At 37.5% G+C, this 19642-nt stretch overlaps 1 protein-coding gene across 5 annotated transcripts in view; it reads right to left on the bottom strand.

The window, feature by feature from the left end:
• Positions 1-19642, bottom strand: part of ZBBX (zinc finger B-box domain containing) — a 164559-nt gene that overhangs the window by 69950 nt on the left and 74967 nt on the right. For all 5 annotated transcript variants that reach the window (XR_016232581.1, XM_089331010.1, XM_089331011.1 and 2 more), the window contains exons 10-12: positions 18568-18688; positions 2257-2381; positions 1808-1908 (exon numbers count right to left, since the gene is read on the bottom strand). Coding sequence is in view for 4 of the 5 variants with exons in the window: in XM_089331010.1 (XP_089187136.1) it covers positions 1808-1908; positions 2257-2381; positions 18568-18688 (347 nt within the window). In the remaining variant the exon portion in view is untranslated. The remainder of the gene's footprint in view (positions 1-1807; positions 1909-2256; positions 2382-18567; positions 18689-19642) is intronic.

The raw sequence follows: 19642 nt of genomic DNA, 5'->3' as shown, positions 1-19642 counted from the left end.
CTGGTTCTTCTAGGGGTGAGTGTTTAAAATAGTATTCTACTAAACCTCTAAAGTCTGAAATGCTATTTATTCCTTTAAAAGGAAATACTGCTTAATGGAATTCAAGAAACTAAATTTGCACATAAATTTTGTTTAATACCATACAATAAGATTCACCTTGCTTAAAAATTAAGAGAACATGAAGAACTAAATGAACCAAATAACAAAATACATTTCTGAAAGTTAAATATTGTTTTATTCTTGCAAGCATGTTTAAATTTAAGCAGTTATTAAGGTGAGCAGATGTTTGACCAGTGGTTAACACACTAATTAAAATGTCTATAAGTCCCATACTGGAGTGCCTGGATTCAATGCACAGCTCTGGCTACTGTTTCCAGCTACCAGCTAATGTAGAACGTGGGAAGCAGGAGGATGGCTGAAGAACTGGCCACCCACTTGTGAGACATGGATTAACAACCTAAACCCAGCTTTTATGGGCATTCGGGGAGTAGTAAATAAGTAGACAGGAATTCTTGTTCTCTGTTTCTATCTCTCTTTGTCTCTGCCTCTCAAATGAAAGAAATTTTTAAAAATTAAAAAATAAAAATGTAAACACTTGTAAGTTTCCAATTAAACTATGTTGACTTATAAAACTTTTTATATTCCAATTCAATCCCATCAAGGTGGCATGTGCCAATGCCATCTCACTATTCCAAGTGATCAATTTCAGTTCACAATTGATCATAATGAAAGGACTAAGAGTCAAAGGGAGCACATAAACAAGTCTAGTATCTGCTAACACTAACTGATAGAATAAATAAAGGGGAGAGTGATCCAACATGGGAAGTGAGATACTCAGCAGACTCATAGAATGGCGGATGTCCTAAATAGCACTCTGGCCTCAGAATCAGCCCTAAAGGCATTCCAATCTGGCTGAAAAGCCCATGAGAGTATTTCAGGCATGGAAAGCCAAGACACTCTGGCAAAAAGATCTCTGTGAGTGAGATCCCAGTGGAAAGAACAGGTCTTCAAAGAGGGAGGTGCCTTTCTCTGAAGGGAGGAGAGAACCTCCACTTTGACTATGACCGTGTCTAAACAAGATAAGAGTCGGAGAACTCAAGGGGCTTCCATAGCCTTGGAAACTCATGACTGGTGCATAGGGAGATTACTGATGCCATAAACAGGAGTGTCAATTTGTTAAGTCAACAACAGGAGTCACTGTGCACTTACTCCTCATGTAGGATCTCTGTCCTTAATGTGCTGTACACTGAGGCTTAATGCTATAACGAGTACTCAAACAGTATATTTCACTTTGTGTTTCTATGGGGGTGCAAACGATTGAAATCTTTACTTAATGTATACTAAACTGATCTTCTGTAAAAAAAAAAAAAAAAGAAAAAAGAAATTATCAATTCCCAACTTGACTCTCACTGGGATTAAACATGACAATAGGTCTGATCTGATTTCATCATCATTTTAAAAAAATCATCTATTATTTTTCACTTTATGTTTCTGTGTGGGAGCAAACTGTTGAAATCCTTACTTAAGGTATACTAAGCTGATCTTCTGTATATTAAGATAATCTAAAATGAATCTTGATGTGAATGGAAGGGGAGAGGGAGTGGGAAAGAGGAGGGTTGTGGGTGGGAGGGACGGTATGGGGGGGGGAAGCCATTGTAACCCATGAGTCGTACTTTGGAAATTTATATTCATTAAATAAAAGATAAAAAAAAAAACGTTTTATAGAACATAACAACATAACATGAAATGTACTGTATGTTATAATTTCCTGTTTTTAAAGAAATATGAATAGTAATTTTGCACTTACATCATCCAATTCAACTATCTTTAGAGATGGCTCAGGTCTCTCAATGATTAATTCTTCTACTGGCAGAAAAAGAGCTGGGTTTTGTACTTGTGTCCCTTCAACTAGGAAAATTATAAAATAACATAATCAAGAATGCAACTTACCTGATAATTCTTTTTTCTTTAAATAATGAAACCAGCAATAAACCTCCTAAATATTCATGAAAAGATATAACTACTATCAGTTTCCTCAGCTCAAGTAAAATATACATTGCTTGCAAATTAATTTTTAAATGAAACTATTTTAATTAAGGCAAAGTAAATCTAGAGAAAGAGAATGTGCATGATTTTATCTGGAGATAAAGGGTTACATAATCCAGCTGAGAATAATACATTAAAGAAAACCAAAACTAGATGCTGATTAATGCTTGGTATATACAATTTGAAATAATAAATTTGAAAATATCAAACCCAGGCTTGATTGATCATCACTGTCTTCATCATTTTCCCTCTGAGAACACTGTGCCTCACTAGAATTTTTGCATGGATTTATGAATGTACTCGGCACCATGTTGAAAAGTTGCTCCTGAGGAGTTCTACAAAACAAGAAAGAGGCAATTGAAAGACTGAAATACATCATCTGAAACTTCCTCAGAAAGGACCTTGACTTATTTGTCAAATGAGTGAGTATTCAAAATTAATGATGAACCATACTGGATTTAGCTCATGAAAAAAAAAAAAAAAAAGAATGATTGTATAACAGAATCTTAACATATTTAAAAAATGTATAAAACAAATGGGTATCACAAAAGATTTTTAACTGACAGATCCCACTGTTTTCTGCTTAAGATGAAAGTGAATGTTACGATAGACGGCAGTGTTCACTCAAAAGTTATGTAAAATCCATGAAACATACCTCATTATTTACAAAGCTTATTTATGAGTATGTGTGCATGTGTGTGTGATCTCACAATTTTAGCATCATGTAGGTGAATTCTAAGGGAACTGAGAGCACTTATCTAAACTTCCACCACATCAGTAAGCTGAGAATATTTATCACAATATGAATATGAGGTGTTCTGGCTTAGCACCTATTACTTAATTAGTAATGAAGATTGTTGAAGTCCATCTCAGATGAAAAGCAAGAAAGCCCAGGAATTCTAAGGTCAGAATGTGTATTTGGCTCCAGCGGATACTCATGGATTACTGGGGGAAAGGGTTACTTTTTAGCCAAGAATATAAGTAGCTGTATAGTTCTTCAGGTTTTTGTTTTTGTTTGTTTGTTTGTTTGACAGGCAGAGTGGACAGTGAGAGAGACAGAGAGAAAGGTCTTCCTTTTCCGTTGGTTCATCCCCCAATGGCCGCTGCAACCGGCACACCCCACTGATCCGAAGCCAGGAGCCAGGTGCTTCCTCCTGGTCTCCCATGGGGTGCAGGGCCCAAGCACTTGGGCCGTCCTCCTATGCACTCCTGGGGCACAGAAGAGAGCTGGCCTGGAAGAGGAGCAACCGGGACAGAATCCGGCGCCCCGACCGGGACTAGAACCTGGGGTGCAAGCGCCATGCTGCAAGCAGAGGATTAGCCTATTGAGCCGCGGCTGTATAGTTCTAATGACCATGCATACTCATGAGATCTCCATAGAAAAGTCAGGGGCTTCTAAATGATACAGAATTTAAAATATACCAGGCCCTGTTCTAATTTTGATATATTAAATATGCACTTCTATAAGGAGTCCTCAAAACTTGATGAAAAAATAAAATTGAAACTTGTATAGTTTGGAGCAAAAAAAAATATTGTAATCCATGCCTAACAGGAGTCTTCAAAAAAGACTGAAAATTCAGACTATGAAGAAAAATACATGGATTTCAAAATACTTTTGTGTAAAAATAGCCTTACCTTTGTGTAAAAATAACTTTGTAATTTAATTTCATTTTCCCATGAACTTTTAAAGTACTTACCATCTTAACTTTATATATGATGAAACTGAGACACACAGCATGTTGAAAGCCATTTGGGTAGTAAATTGGAAGAGGAATTTGAAAGCAAGCAGCCTGCTTCTTGAAGCTCATGTTTATAACCACGTTCTTACTTTACACTAGTATTGCCTCTTCTTCAATTTACAAAGTGATTAAAATCTAATAATCTCCTGAAGGCATAGATTAGGCTGTAGCATTTTCCAAATACATATAACATACATATCAGAGGACTACAAAATATTTCTATATTATTTAGCTTTTTAGCCTAACAAATTTGAAGAACATGATACCTTATACCATAATTTATTTAGGTGATGGATAAAAATGTTAAAAAAGCATATGCTCAAAGACAAACTGGCATTGGTCTACCAAAAACCACTTTCCAGTTCGACATAGATCTACCACTCCAATAATTCATCATATACACACATAAAAATACTACTATCCAGAAACTACTTCATAAAGTGAAGACCCCTAATTTTATGGGTAAAGATCCTGAACCAAAAGATTTACAGAATCTCAGTAGGGGAGTATAGGACTTAATTATTCAAATTCAATATTTTTCAAATGAGAAAACAGATACTAAAAGAATTTTAAGTGATTTGCCCATAAACAAAATAAATAGTCAGGGATCTAAGAATTTTCATACAAGTGCTTTTTAAAAGGATCATTTTACAGAGGATAAAATAACTTTCAGAATAGCATTCATCTCACCACATTATATTTATTTTAAAACTTAGCAAGTAGTTATTGAGCATAGATCAATTGGGTAAATACATGATGGACTGTTATAAATTAGTCCTGTAATTCAATTTTATGCTGTTTATTATCAGATGTGGCAAAGGAAGAATTTTTTTTTAATGCTGAGTCTCATATCCACTCTAAAGACACTGATTTTTATTTAAAATTTATTCATTTATTTTGATTTTGTTTGAAATATTGATAGACATTTTCCATCGTATCTGCTGGTTTAGTCTTCAATGGCTCTAACAGCCAAGGCTAAGCCAGACTGAAGCCAGGAGGTCAGAACTCAATTTGGATCTCTCATAATGGTGGCAGGGATCCAAGTTCCTGGCCCATAACTGCTGCCTTGCAGGGCGTGCATTAGCAAGAACCTGGATTGAAAGTGGCGGAGTTTAATAGGAGATACAGATATCGCCAGCAGTGTCTCAAAAGCTGTGCCAAATGCCCACTCTGAGACTGAGTTTTAGATCTGCCTGTGCTCAGGTCCATGAATCAGTAGTGTAAAAACCTTCCACAGACACTTCTAAATACCAGCTATAATTAAGAATTATATGCATTGAAAAGAACGGTGGAGCTTGAGTCAGAATACTAGCTAATTTCTAACATCTATCCTTACAATACTCTAATTTCAAATCTTCTACACTCTTTCATGAAGTTTTCCTATATTGGAGGCATCACTATTTTGATCTATCAACACTTTTATCTTGTTGCAAATGGTGAGATTTCATTCTTTCTTAAAACTGAATAATCTTTCATCGAGTGTGTGTGTATGCACACCATATTTGCTTCATTCATGCACTGATGATAGAAGATTGTTTCCATATCCTACAGGACATTATGCTAAATGAAATAACACAGACACAGAAAGATAAATACCATATGATCTCATTTATCTCTGAAAAAGTTGAGCTTATGGAAGCAAAGAGTAGAATGGTGATTGCCATGGCCTGGGTGTTGGAATAATTAGGGAGCTATTGGTCAAAGAGTATAAAGTTTCAGATAAACAGGATGAATAAGTTTTAAAGATCTAATGTACAGGGCAAGATGGCGGAATAGGAAGGGAGCACACTGATAGTCCGGGGAGAGACAGTTTAATAAAAGTGGAGATACTGCAGGTTCAAGAAAGAGTAGGGGAGGAAACAGCAGAAGAAACTCTTCCAGAATGCATGATTCACACCAGACCTGCGTGGAGAGCTTAGGAGCCCACAGTTCAGGACACCAGCGGCAGAATCAACACACCAGCACTGGAACGCGAGGTGAGCCGAACCTCAATAGCCCGAGACACCGGCAGGCAAGCGGAGAGAGGAGACTAGAGGGAACGACCCCCGGTGGGGGAAAGTTCACCAGGCTAACTGGAAGAGAGAGAGAGAGAGAGAGAGAGAGGGTGACTATACAGACAAGGGTCTCTCATTCTCCGCTCACCTCTCAAGGGCGAGCAAGACAAAGAGCAGGTGCCATCTTGGACATACGTCATAAGCAGAGCGACCTCAGGTCTGCACCGGCCCTGAACCTAGCAGAAAAACCTGACTCTGGGTGGGGCGAATTAACAGGAGATTAGGACCTAGTAAATTTGTGGTGCTACTGAACTGAGACTGTGAAAAAAGAGACGGTGGGGGAGAGAACTCACAGAATTCACGTGAGTACTCTCCAGAGACGCTACAATTCCGTAACTTTGGCAACCCAGTGGGAGACTGAAGGAGAATTTGAGCCCACTCTGAGGGCCGAACAGATTCCCTGTGTGGTCCTTGGGAAAGAGCTTCCGATCTCTGGCTCCTGTGGGTATATCATTTGCCTGCTAACTACCTCCAACTTTGTTCAGCTGTGCAGAATTACTTCCCTTTTGAATCAAAAAAAGAAAGAGAGAGAGAGAGAGAGAGAGAGAGAGAGAGAGATTTACCACGCCTAATCTGGGAGTGTCACCTTTGGCACACCAAACAGAGCTCTCAGGCCACACCCATCTCAAGCCCTAAGGCTCCATCAAAAACAGATAGTCCACTTAATCTAGAGTCATAGTATAACAAGAAAAAGCACCACAGTGAAGAAACCAAATATCTCCAATATGCCAAATAACAAACGCAAAAACCGAGGCAATAAAAACAAGGAAGTCACCATGACGCCCTCAAATGAAAAAGACTCCCCAATTCAAGATTATGAGGATGATGACATAGAAGAAATGCAAGAAGCAGATCTCAAAAAATTGATAAGAACATTAAGAAGTTCTCAAAAACAAATTCTTGAACTACAGAAATCCTTAATGGACAAGATAGAAAATCTCTCTCATGAAAATGAAATATTAAGGAGGAATCAAAATGAAACAAAACAACTAGTACAACAGGAAACTGTGATAGTGACTGAAGTGAAGAATTCAATAGATCAAATGAAAAACACAATAGAGAGCCTTACAAACAGAATGGGTGAAGCAGAAGAGAGAATATCGGACTTAGAAGAAAGAGAACAGGAAAGGATACAGTCAGACCAAAGAAAAGAAGATCAAATTAGAAATCTAAAACATATTGTCAGGAATCTTCAGGATACTATTAAAAAACCCAACATTCGGGTACTAGGAGTTCCTGAAGGCATGGAGAGGGAGAAAGGATTAGAAGGCTTTTTTAGTGAGATATTAGCAGAAAATTTCCCAGGTTGGGAGAAGGGCAGAGAAATCCTAGTACAGGAAGCTCACAGAACCCCTAATAAACACGACCAAAAGAGATCCTCACCACGACACGTTGTAATTAAACTCTCCACAGTGAAACATAAAGAAAAGATCCTAAAACGTGCAAGAGAGAAACGTCAGACTACTCTCAGAGGATCTCCAATCAGACTCACAGCTGACTTCTCATCAGAAACCCTACAAGCTAGGAGGGAATGGCGAGATATAGCCCAGGTACTAAGAGAGAAAAACTGCCAGCCCAGAATATTATATCCTGCAAAGCTATCATTTGTGAATGAAGGTGAAATAAACACTTTTCATAGCAAACAGAAATTGAAAGAATTTGTCACCACTCGTCCAGCCCTGCAAAAGATGCTCAAAGATGTGTTGCACACAGAAATACAGAAACATGGTCATCAATATGAAAGAAGGTAAAGGAAGGAAACCTCACAGCAAAAGATCACAGGGAATTCAAAGCATATATTAGAACTTATCTTTGGCAAATGGCAGGGCAAAGTTACCACTTATCATTAGTCACATTGAACGGTAATGGCCTGAACTGTCCAGTTAAAAGACACTGATTGGCTGATTGGGTTAAGGAACAAAACCCATCTATTTGCTGCTTACAAGAAACACATCTTTCCAACAAAGATCCATACAGACTGAAAGTGAAAGGCTGGAAAAAGATATACCATGCCAACAGAAATGAAAAAAGAGCGGGTGTAGCCATCTTAATATCGGACAACATAAACTTTACCACAAAAACTGTTAGGAGAAACAAACAAGGACACTATATAATGATTAAGGGATCAATACAACAAGAAGATATAACAATTATCAATGTATATGCACCTAACTACAGGGCACCGGTTTATCTAAAAGATTTGTTAACGGACTTAAAGGGAGACTTAAACCCCAATACAATCGTACCGGGGGACTTCAATACTCCACTCTCAGAAATAGACAGATCAACAGGACAGAAGATCAACAAGGATACAGTAGATTTAAACGACACTATAGCCCAAATGGATCTAACAGATATCTACAGAACTTTCAATCCTACAGCTAAAGATTTTACATTCTCTCAGCAGTACATGGAACCTTCTCTAGGACTGACCACATACTAGGCCATAAAGCAAGTCTCAGCAAATTCAAAAGAATTAGAATCATACCATGCAGCTTCTCAGACCATAAAGGAATGAAGTTGGAAATTAGCAACTCAGGAATCCCTAGAGCATACACAAACACATGGAGATTGAACCACATGCTCCTGAATGAACAATGGGTCATAGAAGAAATTAAACGAGAAATCAAAAATTTTCTGGAAGTAAATGAGGATAACAGCACAACATACCAAAACTTATGGGACGCAGCAAAAGCAGTGTTAAGAGGAAAGTTTATATCAATAGGTGCCTACATCAAGAAATTGGAAAGGCACCAAATAGATGAGCTTTCAATGCATCTCAAGGATCTAGAAAATCTGCAGCAAACCAGACCCAAATCTAGTAGGAGAAGAGAAATAATTAAAATCAGAGAAGAAATCAACAGGATTGAATCCAAAAAAATTACAAAAAATCAGCCAAATGAGGAGCTGGTTTTTTGAAAAAATAAACAAAATTGACACCCCATTGGCCAAACTCACTAAAAAAAGAAGAGAAAAGACCCAAATCATTAAAATCAGAGATGAAAAAGGAAACATAACAACAGACACCACAGAAATAAAAAGAATCATCAGAAATTACTACAAGGACTTGTAAGCCAGCAAACAGGGAAACCTATCAGAAATGGATAGATTCCTGGACACATGCAACCTACCTAAATTGAACCAGGAAGACATCGAAAACCTAAACAGACCCATAACTGAGACAGAAATTGAAACAGTAATAAAGGCCCTCCCAACAAAGAAAAGCCCAGGACCGGATGGATTCACTGCTGAATTCTATCAGACATTTAAAGAAGAACTAACTCCAATTCTTCTCAAACTATTCAGAACAATCGAAAAAGAGGGAGTCCTCCCAAATTCTTTCTATGAAGCCAGCATCACCTTAATTCCTAAGCCAGAAAAAGATGCAGCATTGAAAGAGAATTACAGACCAATATCCTTGATGAACATAGATGCAAAAATGCTCAATAAAATTCTGGCCAATAGAATGCAACAACACGTCAGAAAGATCATCCACCCAGACCATGTGGGATTTATCCCTGGTATGCAGGGATGGTTTAATGTGCGCAAAACAATCAATGTGATACACCACATTAACAGACTGCAGAAGAAAAACCATATAATTATCTCAATAGACGCCGAGAAAGCATTTGATAAAATACAACACCCTCTCATGATGAAAACTCTAAGCAAACTGGGTTTGGAAGGAACATTCCTCAATACAATCAAAGCAATCTATGAAAAACCCACAGCCAACATCCTATTCAATGGGGAAAAGTTGGAAGCATTTCCACTGAGATCTGGTACTAGACAGGGATGCCCACTCTCACCACTGCTATTCAATATAGTTCTGGAAGTTCTAGCCAGAGCTATTAGGCAAGAAAAAGAAATTAAAGGGATACAAATTGGGAAGGAAGAACTCAAACTATCCCTCTTTGCAGATGACATGATTCTTTATTTAGGGGACCCAAAGAACTCTACTAAGAGACTATTGGAACTCATAGAAGAGTTTGGCAAAATAGCAGGGTATAAAATCAATGCACAAAAATCAACAGCCTTTGTATACACAGACAATGCCATGGCTGAGGAAGAACTTCTAAGATCAATCCCATTCACAATAGCCAGAAAAACAATCAAATACCTTGGAATAAACTTAACCAAGGACGTTAAAGATCTCTACGATGAAAATTACAAAACCTTAAAGAAAGAAATAGAAGAGGATACCAAGAAATGGAAAAATCTTCCATGCTCATGGATTGGAAGAATCAATATCATCAAAATGTCCATTCTCCCAAAAGCAATTTATAGATTCAATACAATACCAATCAAGATACTGAAGACCTTCTTCTCAGATCTGGAAAAATTGATGCTGAAATTTATATGGAGGCACAAGAGACCACGAAAAGCTAAAGCAATCTTGTACAACAAAAACAAAGCCGGAGGCATCACAATACCAGATTTCAGGACATACTACAGGGCAGCTGTAATCAAAACAGCATGGTACTGGTACAGAAACAGATGGATAGACCAATGGAACAGAATTGAAACACCAGAAATCAACCCAAACATCTACAGCCAACTTATACTTGATCAAGGATCTAAAACTAATTCCTGGAGCAAGGACAGTCTATTCAATAAATGGTGCTGGGAAAATTGGATTTCCATGAGCAGAATCATGAAGCAAGACCCCTACCTTACACCTTACACAAAAATCCACTCAACATGGATTAAAGACCTAAATCTACGACCTGACACCATCAAGTTATTAGAGAATATTGGAGAAACCCTTCAAGATATTGGCACAGGCAAAGAATTTCTGGAAAAGACCCGGGAGGCACAGGCAGTCAAAGCCAAAATCAACTACTGGGATTGCATCAAATTGAGAAGTTTCTGTACTGCAAAAGACATGGTCAGGAGAGTGAAGAGACAACCGACAGAATGGGAAAAAATATTTGCAAACTATGCAACAGATAAAGGGTTAATAACCAGAATCTACAAAGAGATCAAGAAACTCCACAACAACAAACAAACAACCCACTTAAGAGATGGGCCAAGGACCTCAATAGACATTTTTCAAAAGAGGAAATCCAAATGGCCAACAGGCACATGAAAAAATGTTCAAGGTCATTAGCAATCAGGGAAATGCAAATCAAAACCACAATGAGGTTTCACCTCACCCCGGTTAGAATGGCTCACATGCAGAAATCTACCAACAACAGATGCTGGAGAGGATGTGGGGAAAAAGGGACACTAACCCACTGTTGGTGGGAATGCAAACTGGTCAAGCCACTATGGAAGTCAGTCTGGAGATTCCTCAGATAACTCTACCGTTCGACCCAGCCATCCCACTCCTTGGAATTTACCCAAAGGAATTTAAATTGGCAAACAAAAAAGTGGTCTGCACCCTAATGTTTATTGCAGCTCAATTCACAATAGCTAAGACCTGGAATCAACCCAAATGCCCATCAACGGTGGACTGGATAAAGAAATTATGGGATATGTACTCTTTAGAATACTATACCGCAGTAAGAAACAACGAAATCCAGTCATTTGCAACAAAATGGAGGAATCTGGAACGCATCATGCTGAGTGAAATAACCCAGTCCCAAATAGACAAATACCATATGTTCTCCCTGATCGGTGACAACTGACTGAACACCAAAAAGGAAACCAGTTGAAGTGAAATGGACACTATGAGAAACGGTGACTTGATCAGCATAGCCCTGACTGTTAATGAACAACTTAATACATTATCCCTCTTAGTAGTTTTTTTTTTGTCTGCTCTACTTAATATGACTGATTTAATTCTGTAATTAATACACAGTTATTCTTAAGTGTTGAAATTTAACTGAAATGTGATCCCTGTTAAACATAAGAGTAGGAATAAAAGAGGGAAGAGATGTACAATTTGGGACATGCTCAAGCTGACTTGCCCCAAATGGTAGAGTTAGAAACATACCAGGGGACTCCAATTTAATCCCATCAAGGTGGCATGTACCAATGCCATCTCACCAGTCCAAGTGATCAATTTCAGTTCACAATTGATCATAATGAAAGGACTAAGAGTCAAAGGAAGCACATAACAAGTCTAGTACCTGCTAATACTAACAGATAGAATAAATAAAGGGGAGAGTGATCCAACATGGGAAGTGAAATACTCAGCAGACTCATAGAACGGCAGATGTCCTAAATAGCACTCTGGCCTCAGAATCAGCCCTAAAGGCATTCCAATCTGGCTGAAAAGCCCATGAGAGTATTTCAGGCATGGAAAGCCAAGACACTTTGGGAAAAAAAAAAAAAGAAAAAAGAAAAAAACCTAAATGAAAGATCTCTGTGAGTGAGATCCCAGTGGAAAGAACAGGTCTTCAAAGAAGGAGGTACCTTTCTCTGAAGGGAGGAGAGAACCTCCACTTTGACTATGACCGTGTCTAAACAAGATAAGAGTCGGAGAACTCAAGGGGCTTCCATAGCCTTGGAAACTCATGACTGGTGCATGGGGAGATTACTGATGCCATAAACAGGAGTGTCAATTTGTAAAGTCAACAACAGGAGTCACTGTGCACTTACTCCTCATGTAGGATCTCTGTCCTTAATGTGCTGTACATTGAGACTTAATGCTATAACGAGTACTCAAACAGTATATTTCGCTTTGTGTTTCTATGTGGGTGCAAACTGTTGAAATCTTTACTTAATGTATACTAAACTGATCTTCAGTAAAAAAAAAAAAAAGAAGAAATTATCAATTCCCAACTTGACTCTCACTGGGATTAAACATGACAATAGGTCTCATCTGATTTCATCATCATTTAAAAAATCATCTATTATTTTTCACTTTATGTTTGTGTGGGAGCAAACTGTTGAAATCTTTACTTAATGTATGCTAAACTGATCTTCTGTATATAAAGAGAATCGAAAATGAATCCTCATGTGAATGGAAGGGGAGAGGGAGTGGGAAAGGGGAGGGATGCGGGTGGGAGAGACGATATGGGGGGGAAGCCATTGTAATCCATAAACTGTACTTTGGAAATTTATATTCGTTAAATAAAAGTTAAAAAAAAAGGATCTAATGTACAGCAAAATCAGTATGGTTAACAATCAATCTTGGTGTTCTCACTACACATCCAAAATTGCTAACTATGTGATGAGTAATAGAAATGCATAGTAGCTTGCAAGTGGTTATCATTGTGCAAAGTCTCTGTATATCAAAAAAATCACATTGTACACTTCAAATATAAAATTTTGGCAAAGCACCACTAAATCTGAGGAAAAGAGATCTATAACACTTAACATTGGTTTCTGTTTAAATACAAATCCAAATCACAAAAAGCATGGAAATTAAATGCAATAGAACAAATATTTATAAACCAATTATAAAAACATGACAATAGGCCAAAGCAAATCCAAATGGATCATGGTTAGCAACAAGGGAAATTTTTTAGTGTACAGCACAAGAAAGGCATCATAAACTTGAGAATTGCAAATGGATTGCCCTGTACTTGCATCTGTAATTAAAATAAGGTGTCCACTGAAAAACTGATTACCATGAGGCTGGCGCCGTGGCACAGGTTAATCCTCCACCTGCGGCGCCAGCATCCCATATTGGCGCCGGTTCTAGTACTGGCTGCTCCTCTTCCAATCCAGCACACTGCTGTGGCCTGGGATAGCTGTAGAAGATGGCCCAAGTGCTTGGGCCCCTGCACCCGCATGGGAGACCAAGAAGAGGCACCTGGCTCCTGGCTTCAGATGGGCACAGCTCTGACCGTTGCGGCCATTTGGGGAGTGAACCAATGGAATGAAGACCTTTCTCCGTCTCACTGTCCATAACTCTACCTTGCAAATAAATAAATAAAATCTTTAAAAAAAATAAACTGATTACCAGTAAAAAAAAAGTGTAAATGAGACCACAATGAATAAGTTTAGTACTTATGTCCTTGTTAATGAAATCTGCCAGCTTTCAATATTCACCTTAGTTCAGGAGTTGCTGTACACGTGATTATTGTTTCTTGTATCTGTCCAAGCACAAACAGTGATGGCTGGACAATACCAGAATTGTGTATCTGATTATTGTAGGAGAAATTCAACATGACCCAACACTGAAAGGTAGCCGCCAAATAAAATACATGACTTTGGATTATGTTCATATATAATTGCTAAACTAGAAAGAGTTGACCAGCAGGTACACATTACTAAGTTATACACCTTAAGAGATGTTATGGGTAACCCTTTAAGATATATGAACAGCCTAAACATTTTTCATATAAGAATTATGAGAATATTATAATGAATGAATTTAAAGCCCTGCCACATAAAACCACAAAGAGATATGACTACATGTGTATTATAGAGCAACCAGAAGGAGAAAAAAACAGCTAAAAAATACAAGCTGCTGGCAAGAGTCAGTAGCAAGTAGAACTCTCATACATGTTGGAGAGAATGAAAAATGATACAGTAACTTGGAAAAACAGTTTGGCTATTTTTTATAAAGATAAACTAGCCAAGCAGATCAACCACTCCAGAAGCAAGTATTTATCTAAAGAATTAAATACATATATTTATCTAAAGAATTAAATGCATATGTATATATATTTTTATAAACCCTGTGTACAAATATTTATAAGATATTTGGTGACAACTGCCCAAAACTAGAAGCTAACAGGAGGTGATTCAATAAAAGAATGGAGAGATAAACTCTGCCACATTATGATGGGAAATTCTACTCCACAATATAAAGGAATGAATATTGCTTCATACAAGAATGTGGATGAATTGTGAATACATTTTGCTAAATGAAGGATACAAAAGGCTATCTATTGTATGATTTCATTTCTACAGTCTTCAGAGAAGGACAAATTTATAAAGATGGAAAACAGATCAGCGGTTACCACAGGTTGAGGAGGACAGAGCACGAAGGAGAAACACAAGGGAATTTGAGGGGTGATGAAAGTTCTGTTTGATAATATGGTAGATATTCGACTTATTCATTGGGAAAAACCCATAAAACTGGAAATGACTAGTTTAATTCTATTGAAATTTTAAAACCAATCAGGATATGGGCAGAAACCAAAGAAAAACATAAACACCCTAAAGCAGGTGAGGAGGAAATGAGTGCATGATCTAAGTATAATATTTTGACTGGATGAAAAGTACAGTTTCCAGCCGCTATTCTACTGTTGGCAAGTTTGTTTCTTGCAGTGATATTACTTATAAATATATATTATATAAATTTAGTTGATAAGTTAATAAATATAGGTAACGAAAGCCAGGTTCCCCACAGTATGCAAAAGATGCTTCAAGTAAACAAAATGAAAATGCTGTATGAACCATGTGTTTAAAGTCAGAGATACCAAAATAAACCATGTTACTTTAGTAGATATTCAGATAATTAGATACAGCAATGCATTTTGATGTGTGTATATACTGGATTAGTGAGTGAATATAGACTAAATCTACGATTTTTCTAGTTTCATGCTTTTAAAAGGCCTAGAATCTGTGTCACCTGAGTAGCAGTGCACACTCCTATAGTCTAGATCTTGGTTTCCTAACATTGTTCTGCAATAAAAGGAATAATGATTTTTAATACAGTGATTCCTGGGTTAGGGCAGGAAATGCATTTATATATCTTGAGTACCAGAAAATAAATAAACAATGTGGTCAAAAGCAGACTAAGGAAAACAATCAAAAAGGGATGAGGACACGTTAAAAGAGTAGAGTCAACTAGGAGAGTCTTAACAGCCAAAGCAGGAACAAATTGACTCACAAAATAAATAATAACATTATTACATGCTAATGCAAAAAATAAATATCCATGAGTCCACATAATTAACAACTGAATAAATAAAGAAAGTTGAGAGTAGGAACATTTTCTTTCAGGAAGAATTTCAATTAATATACATAGAAGAAGGAAATGAAATCACCAATAGAATAGCAGACTAATAACTGCTATAAGCAAAAACAAGTTAGTAAGTAAAAGTTTATGGGAAAAATTTGCATCATCTCAATTAAAAAGCAAACAGTAATTTTACAGTGGAGGAACTTGGTGAGCAGCACTTTAACCACATTGATCAAGGCCAGCATCACCAGTAATAAGATATGTTGACATCATGATTCCATAATAATATCAAACACTGAGAAGGATACAACCTTCTTGTAGGATTCTTACCCAATGCCTATAATGTCAATTTAATGGTGAAAAAACTTCAGACAAGCTCCAAATATGCAGATTCTATGAAACATCTAGCAATATATATTTTAAAATGTTGAGGTCATAAAAGAGAAAGGCTGAAGAACTAAAACAGAAGTGGATAAATGACAAAAAATGCAATAAGAGATTCTAGATTGGATCCTTAAGCAAGATAAGGTGTATTAGTGGAAAGACTGATAAAATGCAAATAAAATCTACAATTTAGCCAGTAGTAATGTTAGTTTCTTGATTTTGATATATAAGCAACAATTATTTAAGATGTTACCAGTTAGGGAAACCCAAGTGCATGTCTAGGAATTATTGCATTACTTTGAAACTTTTCTGCATATCTTAACTCAAAATTAAAAATGTTTAAAAATTGGGGCTAGCATTGTGGCATAACAAGTTAAGCCACCACCTACAATGCCAGCAATCCCATATGGGAGCTGGTTCCAGTCCCACCTGCTCCACATCCTATCCAACTCCCTGCTAATGAGCCTAGGAAAGCAATGAAGAATGCCTAAGGTACTTGGTCCCCTGCACCCCTGTGGAGCCAGAAAGAAGCTCCTGGCTCCTGGCTTCAGCCTGACCAGGCCCTGGCTCTTGCGGCCATTTGAGGAGTGAACCAACAAATGGAAGATTCTCTCTCTCTCTTTCTCTCTCTCTCTCTCTCTCTCTCTCTCTCTCACACACACACACACACACACACAGCAACTGTGCCTTTCAAATAAATAAATAAATCTTTAAAAACTGTTTAAAATTCGCCACATTAAAAACAGTTAAGGCATGGTACAGATAATCTATCAAACAGAAGCATTAAGGGAGACATGAGAACTGGCTTTTAAAATCTGAAGAGATTTCATGAAGAGGAGAAATTAGATTTGCTCTATACAGGCTTCCTTAGTTGGGGAGAATTAGGATCAAGTTTGGAAACTAGCTGAAGACAGATTACAGCACAGGAGGAGATGGTATTAGGCAGAATATTCCAAAGACAGAATGGTCTCCCTCAGGAAATCTCTTTTTATGAATGAAGATAAAGAATGGGCTTGATGATCGCTCCTCAGGCTCGCTCTAGAGTGCTTCCATATCCTTGCTCCTCAAAACTAGATCCAGGTAGTAGCATCATCCACACCATTGTCACTTGGGAGCTATTAGAAATTCAGAAGTGCACATACTCAGGCAATACTTCAGATCAACTACACAAGAACCTAATTTGGCACTGCCTCTAGGTGACTGGCAGTGAACAGTGAAGTGTGGGTAGCTCTGTTGTATGGGAAGCTGAGATTGTGGCTTTTAAAGGTGTATCTCCAGGGGTGGACTTCTGACGCAGTGGTTAATACTTCACTTGGGATACTCATGTCTCACTGCTGAGTGTCTGGGGTCAAGTTCAGGCTCCTCTCTTTTTTTTTTTTGAAAGGCAGAGTGGACAGTGAGAGAGAGAGAGAGAGAGAAAGGTCTTCCTTTGCCGTTGGTTCACCCTCCAATGGCCGCCGCGGCCAGTGGGCTGCGCTGATCCGATGGCAGGAGCCAGGTACTTCTCCTGGTCTCCCATGGGGTGCAGGGCCCAAGGCCTTGGGCCATCCTCCACACACTCCCTGGCCACAGCAGAGAGCTGGCCTGGAAGAGGGGCAACCGGGACAGAATCCGGCGCCCAAACCAGGACTAGAACCCGGTGTGCCAGCGCTGCAAGGTGGAGGATGAGCCTAGTGAGCCGCAGTGCCAGCCGGCTCCTCTCTTGATTCTAGGTTTCTACTAGCACACATCCCAGGAGGAAGCAGCTGACAATTCAAGATCATGGATCCTTGCCACCCACATCAGAGACCTGGACTGAGTTTCTGGCTCCGGGCTACACCCTGACCTAGCCCTGGGTGTTGCAGGCATTTGGGGGAATGAACCAGTGAATGAGAGATCTCTGTCTGCCTTTCTGTCTCTATCTCTCTCTGTGCATATGTTTCTCTTCATTTCAAATAAATAGATTTAAAAAGAAAAATATAAAGGTACCTCTCAAATCAGAAATACTATGGGCCTTATATAATGAAATGATGAGTGACTATAATTTGTACTCATTTATAAATTTGGTTTAACAAAATTTGAATTTCCTAATAATTTATGAAGCAGTATATCTAATGATATAAACTTTGAATAAGAAATATTTGACACTATTAATAAAATCAAAGGTCTAATTAACTTAAAAGTAGACTCAAAATGTCTCAAATGCTTATGCTAACATACAAAAGTTGACGACAATATCTTATCAAAGGAATCTTTCATTTATCACTCTATTTTTGCTATGAATCTTAAGTTTTATACTGCATGTGTGCTTTTTCCCATGTATACATTTCCATTTCTCAAGGCAAATTCTAAATTAATGATGCAACACAAACAAAAATAGAATTAAAATTTTTAGAACAGTAGAAGCTTTACAGGGATTTAATATGGCCTTAAATTATTTATGCAAATATAAAACACAGTAAGAGATATAAAGTTGCTCTGAAAAGTCATGTCACAAAAATCAAGGATCATAAAGAGCTTTTATATTTCCCAATAAGAATAACAATCCAGAAAATACCTCCTGTGTTTTTTAAGCCATAATTTTTCCATGTAGGATAGACTGTCTTCTTTAAATTCAATATTAAGTGGTTCTCTCCAAATTTTCAGATTAGTCTGTACTTCACATGCTCCCAAAGAGTCTATAAAAATAAACACAATGTAACTATCTACATAATTAATGTAAACAAGTATATAAATTACTGTTTTCTCTGTATCTTCTCCCAAGACATAGAACTCACCATTTTGAAGCACATGTACTTTTTATCTATCTTAAAAATGAATTGGGGTTTAAATAATACTAAAGTGTTAAAAACTGGTATAATTTATTGAATGATTATAGTATAGACAATTATTTTCAACAATCCTCTAAAACAGAAGATTCTTATCATTCACAGGTTTTTTTTTCTTTAAAGTAACTAATTCTTTTCAACGAGAAAGAAAAATATAAAATTCATTGACCATTCTATAAATGCACATACCCATAAAGACACAAATTATAGCCACTGTCAATATTTACACATTATGGCAACCAGAAAATAAATAATTCAAAATGACACTTAAGGATACAGTACTTCTCCTGAATTTATATCTACACAGGAATTAAGTCCCAGATGCTTAACAGATTTCTGAAGTACTGCTAAATTAAAGTCACTATTCAGATATATTCAAAACTGAGTAAGGCTTCTAAAAAAGAAATCAGTATAAACTCAGGATTACTGGCCTCTTCACCCTCCTACAAATTGGCCCTGTCTCCAAAATGAATAATATAGGAGGGAGAGAGGGGAAATATAAACATGGGAAACAAATTTTAAACCAATCAGACTTCACTGATTCACTTCCAGAAGCAGCCAAATGCTAGACAATAAATATAAAGCAAAAGAACAAAAGTCACTCCACCTATAGTCTTTCCAAGTAGAGATGCTGAGTAAGCAATTTGATTAAATGCGGAGAAAAGAGAAAGACCAACCAGAATCCATTAAACTGAAAGAGTAGGAGTTAAGGACATGAGCAAGTCATGGAGATAAGGAGGTGTCTTCACTATGAATCTTCCTTTCCACTATAAACAAACTGTCTCCTAACAGGAAAGCTGAAGG

Source organism: Oryctolagus cuniculus, chromosome 4 (genome assembly GCF_051225735.1).
Source record: "Oryctolagus cuniculus isolate XC-2025 breed Fujian yellow rabbit chromosome 4, ASM5122573v1, whole genome shotgun sequence".
Taxonomy (NCBI): Eukaryota; Metazoa; Chordata; class Mammalia; order Lagomorpha; family Leporidae; genus Oryctolagus; species Oryctolagus cuniculus.
This window is presented reverse-complemented; position numbering and strand designations above follow the sequence as displayed.